At 35.1% G+C, this 8,799-nt stretch overlaps 1 protein-coding gene across 2 annotated transcripts in view; it reads right to left on the bottom strand.

Annotated features, from left to right (window-relative positions):
- Nucleotides 1-689: 689 nt before the first annotated feature.
- LOC115242855 (dual specificity protein phosphatase 10-like) overlaps nucleotides 690-8,799 on the bottom strand; it is a 46,667-nt gene continuing 38,557 nt past the window's right edge. For both annotated transcript variants that reach the window (XM_029819432.1, XM_029819433.1), the window contains 2 exons: nucleotides 7,680-8,084; nucleotides 690-5,629 (listed from right to left, as the gene is read on the bottom strand). In XM_029819432.1, coding sequence (XP_029675292.1) covers nucleotides 5,268-5,629; nucleotides 7,680-8,084 — 767 coding nt within the window. In that variant the 3' untranslated portion in view covers nucleotides 690-5,267. The remainder of the gene's footprint in view (nucleotides 5,630-7,679; nucleotides 8,085-8,799) is intronic.

Below are 8,799 nucleotides of genomic sequence, written 5' to 3'. Positions count from 1 at the left end.
TTTTAGTTACTGCATGCTCTGCAAAGAGATACTCTATTTTAACAACAACATTAAATAATAATAGCGCTTTCTGCTCGTTTTTCTTCGCGCATTTTATCATACACGCACATACACACATTACACGGTATTAATATTATTATTATTATTATTATTATACGTGATCCGTACAAAATTCTATGTATATATAGACACGCAAATAATTCTGTAGTAATCAATTAATGCATTTAATTAGGAGACTTCTGCGGCAAGTGTCTATGTAATACGCGGAACGATATAACGAGAATATGTAAAATTGTTTGAAGAAAAACTTTTATTGCCAAGCTATCTGATGATTTGTATATCGTACTTTACCCCTTGTTCTCCTTGTTAAAGATAAATATGTTTTATAATCACATACATAAGGATTAAACGAAAAATCTTTTACATTTTATACTCTTATTTTATATCTTAATTGTCCTGCTTATTTGTCCTTCTATATCATTTTAATTATTACTTTAATCTGAAATGATATGCAATGTGTTCTTTGAAAATAATTACTTGCATATTTCGAAAAAATTAGCATAATGTTAAAAGTGTTCAAAGCTGTTTTACAACAATCCCTTTTAATTTGGTATAGAATAAAGTTCAGGCTATGTGACATACGCGCGAAAATATGAGGCTGAAACAGCTCCCAAGGTAAACCGACAAAGTGTGTTTGCATTTTTATTCATAAAATAACTAAATAAATTTTTTTAATATAATACAATACTTGCACGCACATACGCAATATAGTTACATCTTTACGCTAATATTTCCTAATCGCTACGTAGCTGTACATTACAAATCGTTGGGATCCGATCATACATTTGGGGTCTCTTTGTCTCCTCCAAAATCCTTCCTGGCTTTTTCATATGTTTGCCCTTTGCTCTTATTTTTTCGAAATGTACGCTTTGATTCTGCCAAGATTTGTCTCATTGTCGCAACTTATTCCGCTGATAAAGCCGCGGAAATTCGATTCGTAAAGTTTTACGACGTGTAATTTTCCAAAACGTTGTATAAAACTTTGTTAAAATATTTTATGTCGTGTTTAAAGAAAGATATATCGATTAATTAATTCGTAAGAAGATATCTCTAAAAAGCGCAAAGAGACATCTCGAAAGGGCAAGCGATACCCTTCGCACGCACGCACACACGTTAACAATAAAAAGATACGACGACGTGCAATAAATAATAGCCAATTTGATTTCTTACACATGCGAGCGTATTATTATCTAATCGTAAAAGACTATTTTTGGGACTGATATTAAATGATAATTTTCAAGAATAAACTGCAATTTTTAAGAGTAAGAGTAAAAATTGTTTGGAAAAGACTATATACAACTTCAATTAACAATTAATATTAAAAAATGTCAATTGTATTGAAAAAAATTAATTTTTAATAAAATAATATAAATTAAGATATATGTAATATGAAATTGGATGTGTAGAACATACACTGGAAGTTGAATCGAATCGACATGAAGAACTCGCGACTCAAAAAAATTATATTGTTTAAGCTTCCTAAACAGATAATGGAATAAGTTAAGCGAAAATGTATCGCGCAATGGGATTATTTTTCTTTCATTAAAAATCCGATTTTTATTCTTCACTACAAGTCGCACAAAGAATAAAGCATATTTCAAAAATTTAAAAGTAAACTGGCTGGTTAATTCTGGCCGTTTAGATTATCGTTTGATTAATGAAAAATGCCATGATTTATCGCAAGTCGTTGTATTAGCTATTGCCAATGTCTCGATAAAATACGTACAAATTTTGTGTGATGCAACAGGTACTCTACATTTCTATCAACCCGCTCCCATTTTTTTTTTCTCCACTCCCGATCGCTGGCAAGGTAACTAATTGTTTAAATCGTTTAATTGTCTATATCGTACGCCTCTACGACTATTTATCAGTTCTCTCGTCGTTTATCGCAAGGCAACGCTTCACTGATATGTACCGTTCTTTGAAAATTGTTTAATTAATCGAGAATTCGTAGACGATTCTTCGACGAAAATTCTATAAGGAACTTGGTTCTTTCTCCCTCTATTCCCCGTCGTTCGCAACTCTCCTCTCGCGATTCACGGTAGCTTCTCCACGAAAAGTTATTGTCGGTAATATAATTAAGTCGTTAACAAGGCGCCTTTGCGACGTTATGATTTTTTTTCATTGCTCGAACCGCGAGATTGTGCTGTTACATGGCACAGTAAATTTATTTCCTTGAAATTCACTATTCCTTTTTAGGAATAAGTCGGAAAGTTCAGCGCGCCATTTTTTTTTTCTTCCATCATCTCTTTGTATCTTATCTAATAATTATATGGTTTTACATTTCTGACCATTACACTGTTCTGTAGATTACAGAGCATCTTCATATCTCGTTTCATTTACATCGTACGTATCATCATCCCAACAAACGACTAGATCACGATGGTTGGATCTCAACCAGATCCTTAAATGCTAAGGGAGCTTAACGAACTAAGCTATTTTCAGTGAACGATATATTATTATATATTTTTTTATCAAATATTAACCGTGTTGCAATCGAAATATAGACGCAAAACAGGCGAATTTCCGCTCTCGATTAATGGTCTCAATCGATCCATTTTATTATATCTTTGTTTTCTTTCTCGTCATTTACGCGCTCTCTTTCTTTCTTTTTCTCTCACTATCACTTTTTCATTTGCCTTGATATATTAACTTAAATTATTAACAATCATTTTTATTTTATTTAATGAACAGTTTTTTCCTTCCATAGAGACTCGCCATTAAATTAACATTCCGTTTTACTTGATCTTGATGTAAGGGTGCCTCGAGAAAAATATACATACTATATCGCTCATATAAGTACCCGTTTATTCACAGAATAGCAACTTCCTTTATATTCTGGATAATATTATTTCAGGATTTTAGAGGGGGGTTGGGTGGAGGATGATTTTTCTTTTTAATTAATTGTGTTTATTTATTGGGTCTCATTTTCTATTTGAAATCCTTATCATCATGTCTTTGAGAAATACAAAAAAAATCCATCCAGTATTAAAAAAATTGCTACATTCAATGATTGTATAAATATTGCAGTTACATCGCATAATGTTGCTGCAATCTTGTTAAGATTTTGCAATTTCATATGTCTCTAAAATATCTTTGCAATATTGTACTGCGATTTGCAAGACTGCTATTATATTATTGCAATATAATGTAAGCAAATATTTATGGACGATGTTGTAGCAGTAATAGAGAATTACATCTTCAAAGAAAATTTTTCTTCTTTATTTATATAATATATTTCATTGTTTATTAAATATATTTAATTCCAAAGACAATATTTTGAAAATAACATGAAATAATTAATTATTTATTTGTCTATATTTGAAATAAAACGTGAACTAAAATAATTATAATATTATAAGAATACGTAATATCGGTTTTACGTCGAAATATTGGTAAATTAAATTTCTACGAAAATGCAATCGTACCATCACGTTTAATATTTACCTATTCCACAGTTAACATTGAAAATTAATTAAGTTGTCTTTATTGTTACTATTCCCACATTAACTTAAAAAAAAAAAAAAATTGTATAGCACAAAAACAGTAATTAAAATGAAAAATATTTAAGATGACACACCATCGTTGCAAAAGTAACTTTATTAATCTAAAAACTAGAATCTCATCTTTTTCTCGTGACACCCCGTACATGTTGATTAGACATTATCTTCTCCACGCTAAGAATAATTTTTCTAGTGAAAGTTCATGGCTGATATGAAGAAAGTCAATTGAGAGGCAAGCGTGCGATTTTTACCTATTGTAAGTTGATATCGCATTATGTTTGCTAGAAAAATTAACGAATATAGGATTTAATAAATCTTGATTCATTTACTTCTTGTGACTTCGTGTTACATTGATTTAAACTTACGTTTTATACGAGTTAATGTATCTTGTATCTTTAAACTGTTTTAAGCAGGATGTCGCAAAACCAATGTACGGATAAAAAATACATTATATTATATATTGCTGTTTTTTTATACTAACTCATACCAAAATGTATTGTGTTTAACGTTAAATTATATTTCAATTGATACAATAATCATGGACCTAATGATCAATATTATTCCTTAGTCTTTTTAAAAGTAACATTTATTTGTTAACATTTAGTCCCGAGTTTTCCTCGACATTGCAAGCTGCCTAATTAGTCATTTAAACAGTCACTTCCGTCAACATCGTATCCTCCTCCCTCGCTTCCTCTTGCATAAACAATGCCGGACGACAACACTTGACCGCTTATTTAACGAGAAGCTCGTTAACGAGCACTCCGCATGTTTTGCTTGCCTCTCTATTGACTCGACCAGGCGTATTAGGGAACACTGTATATCGTAAGTACAAGTAATTTTTACCGCGATTAAACATTATCTGAAAATAAATAATCGCGACGCGTTGCTGTTCGTTATCGAAGTTAAAAGAGAGCGTGCTCAGATTCCTCTGATACAGAATACGCTCCTTGCCATTTTGCGCCTCTCCGAAGTAGAAAATCCCTTTCTATAATATTCCTTAGATACAAGCGTGAAGAGAAGGTATGTCACATTCGTAACAAGCTTATCCAGCTAAAGCTGCTCGACTCATGTCAAAGTGATTTATTGTCGCATATGGAGTGTATGGACTAATTTTAATATGTGATACGGGATGTGGTATTTCAATACATGGAGAATAATGCGCATCTATTTACAGAAATAAATTATTTGTCATAAGAGTGTGACATACCTTCTTCATACATTTCCTTCAAGTCTCTTAATAAGTTGATCTGTCAGATTGGCAGCTTACCTTTTAACTGGATGATCGTTCCGAAGGCACGGAATCTAAGAATATCTTCATTCTAAAAACTAAAGATTCGAAGGGCGAATATTTTCTAGGCCAAAAAGCCTTGGATAAAAAATACGATAATTCAAATATTGAAAAATGCGAAGATTGAAAAACCAAAATCTCCATAATTTCAAAAACGATCGAAGGCTTCATTGTCGCACAATCCTTTTTATAGTCGCGATTGGTATCTTTAAACGATTGACCATCCAATCCCGGGAACTATTAATCATCTGGGTTTGTCACGAAGAGGCACAGGAAGAACGTCGACATTCGCTCTCGATGATATCTCGGGATATGTGTACCGCGCGTTTGCGACGCTCCGATGTTAGCGTCGACGATTCGATCGATATTCTCGAAAAGGATCGAAAGAAAAGAAGATACGAGAGAAGGTCCCGGTCTCAAACGCTACAACCGGATGTGACCACCTCTTCATTATTAGGCTGATGACTCCACCTGCACTGATGACAGCTACTCGTCGTTGTCGTCGTTGTCGCCGTCGCCGTCGTCGTTGTCGCGGGGTCTTCTGGCGCAGAATTGACGACGTCGCCGGACGCCCGCAGACCCTGTTCAAGTTCCAACAGCTGACCCATGAAATTCAGGTTTGGACTGATAATCGGACGCGCGTTCTTCACCAGCTTGTACGCCTCCACCATCGACAGGCCCTTGTGCCGCATTATGTAGGCGATTGCAATCGTCGCGCTGCGCGACACGCCGGCTTGACAGTGTACCAACACGCTACTTCCGGCTTTCCGCGCTTCCTCTGAAACACCAAGACCAATTGCACGATGATCAATGTATTCGATAATGTATTTCTTATTATGTTGGTTATCGCATAGATCAATGTCTCTCAAATAGAATTTCGCGCAAAGACATAGGAATTCCATGGGACAAAAACAATAAAAGAAATTATTTGACAATATTCGAAAAAAGTTTACAATAATTAAAGCGATTTTTCAATAATCATGATGATACTCCATTCCAATTTACTTTTTTAAGTTAATAAATAATAAGAAGCGAAATAATTATTAATAAATAAAGTTAATAAATAATTATTCGAACAAATCATATTGTGATTAAAAACATTCTGATTTATAGATTATAGATCGCTATTGCAATGTTAAAAATATGCTATTCGTTTATGTTTTATTCGAAATTCTTTAAAATTTAAAAATAGTTTTCAAGATGCGAAATCAACTACAACGCGTGCTTATGAAAAATAGAAATGAGTCGAGCTCGTAAACGCTGAAACGAAGCAGTCGTGAAACTCGAACAGTCGACTCGATTATGCAATATATGGGGGACGCTATCGTATCGCCAGTGAGTCACTGCATCGCCCGGATCCTATGCAGACTATGCTGACGTCGCATTACGAAAGAATTCGACTACGCGCGATAAATCGTTCGATTTTTTTTTTTTTTTTTTTTTTCATTAAAGATCATTCCAATCGTACGTTTAAAAATTATATTAGCTCTTATATAATAATCTGAATTCCTAAAATCAATTATAATCAAAAAATATTTCACATACATGTTTTTTACTGAGAATGCACATAATACGGGAAAAGTATGTAAATATTTATGAATATTTTTATCTAATTGATTTTTTTTAAATGTGGTTACCACTTGGCAACGGCGTTAATACGGATTAATAAATGATTTTCAGCTATTTGATTATTTATGATATTTATAAGACAAAATATCATTTGTTTTATTTTATTTGTAATATAAAAAAAGATTTTAATGGAAAATGAATGCTTAAAAGATATGCAAATTTATTCTATAAAATGGAAAATAATTATGGTAATACATTATCAAAGATAATTCAGAAGTGCAATTCAACTATATACAAAAAATTACAAGCTCCGAACAATAAAAAAAAAAAAAAATAATTATATGTCTTACAAAAGATTTAGGCATTCTTGAATTCAAAATTAAATGAATCACAATACGTGAGGGAAAGAATTTGTCAGGAATAAACCTTCGCCAAGATCGGATGCCACGACAAGGGTGCAGAGTCCGTTTATTCAACCGGCATTCCACCAGTTGCACGCTCGGAGGGAAACCAATCTTCCTTTCTCCCTTGTTCTTTCGCATCTACCTTTTCGAGCCCTTACCAGCCCTTACAATCGCCACGCACGACTGCTTCCCTTCTACGCATAAGTCCTTCCTTCCCCCCTTCCCTCACCCGTTTCATCACAGATGCGCACACGCATAAATGCGCGGAGGAGAAATCGACGTCAAGGATAAAGAAGGAGGGAGTGCGCAGGGTCAAGGGGTAAAGGGAGAGGTGGGTCTCTTACGTTTCACGGATGCGCGCGCATGACTCATGCTTTCATGAATGAAAGGTTCTTCTGGTCTTCTGGCGCTCGGGCGCTCTGGTTCAATGGTCCACCGGAAACGCCTGGTTACACCCTGTTTCCGTTTGCGGGCCCGTTACTACTTGTAGCGAAATAACGGAATGAACACCGGAAGAAGAACAGCAGGAAATCTACTACCGACGTAATCGTGGAAAATCACGCTTAATCAACGATCACGTGGATCCACTGACGATCTCTGAGATCGGCGTCGATATACTTTCTGAGTTATTATATTATTACACAATTATATACACGAGGCAATTTTTCCGATAACATTCTTTACATGAATCTTGAACAGAGAATTATTTTTCGAATAAAAAAATATTTTCTGCAGTCAGTAAAAAGAATCTTTATCGATAGTTTTGTATTCGAAACTAATCCCGAATCCTCAAAAAAACGGAAACGATTTGTTCAAATAATTATTAATAAGTAAAACAAATCTCACCATACTCACCGATAAAATCGAACGCCTCCTCAAAGTATTGCTTCAGGTTCTGATGACCAGAGTCCGAGGCGGGTATCTGCCTGTATGTGATACCCCGTTCCTCGTGGTAGCCGGGCAATTGTGAGGTGACGTTTAGCACTCGGGTAGCTCCGAGGGCGCGCAGTAGCTGCAGATCGGCGGCGTCTCGACCGTTACCGAGATAAAGGAACGGTAACACGCGGGATGCCGGGTGGTTGTCGATGTCGGCTGGCTGCGGGGTGGGTGGACCGGAGACGCTTAGCACGGGACAACCCGGTCCGGGACTCGTGCAACCGCTCACCGTCGTAGTTGTCGAGGTATCGATGGCGGTGCCGTTCGGCAGAAGCGTGTCTTCGCATAGTTCTCGATGCCGCCTGTGGAACTCCCTATGTCCACCTGAAACAGATAATTATCCATGATTAGTTCAGCAGATTAATATTTTTTTAACGAGATGATGAGTGATTTATCTTTTTAAATCGGTTGATGTTTTTATTTCTCTTATTGTTAGGAGTTTATACAGATATATGGTAAAATGTTTTATTATTATAACTCGGACGATTACAAGAATAGCTTATCTTTAGAAACAATTTTATTATCAAATTATTCACATTGCAAATATTATCGCGGACAAAGCCAGATATATTTGCTTTCGTAAACGCATATGAAATATATATATACAGCGTTTGCTGTATCGCCAAATGCTGAGCACGCGATCGGTCACGATTCTATATTTGTTAGAAATGTTGCGAAAAACACTGAGAGAGCGAATTTATTAACTCACAGTATACATATATATATACTGGGTGTAACTAAACAAACGCATATGGACAATACTATCAGATACAGAACAACAATCCAAATCGAAAAGTCCTGAACCATTTTTTGATCTGAGCTTTCTTTTCGTTGTTATATGATGTTAAAGTTAACTAATCAGCGCCTGTCTACAACGGAAAACAGAGAAGGTACGACGGGGGTCGGAGTAGCGAGACGGCTTTCTGCTGTATAGACAGGCGCTGATTAGCTAACTTTAACATCACATAACAACGAAAAGAAAGCTCAGATCAAAAAATGGTTCAGGACTTTTCGATTTGGATTGTTGTTCTGTATCTGA

Source organism: Formica exsecta, unplaced genomic scaffold (assembly GCF_003651465.1).
Source record: "Formica exsecta isolate Colony F162 unplaced genomic scaffold, ASM365146v1 scaffold654, whole genome shotgun sequence".
Taxonomy (NCBI): domain Eukaryota; kingdom Metazoa; phylum Arthropoda; class Insecta; order Hymenoptera; family Formicidae; genus Formica; species Formica exsecta.
This window is presented reverse-complemented; position numbering and strand designations above follow the sequence as displayed.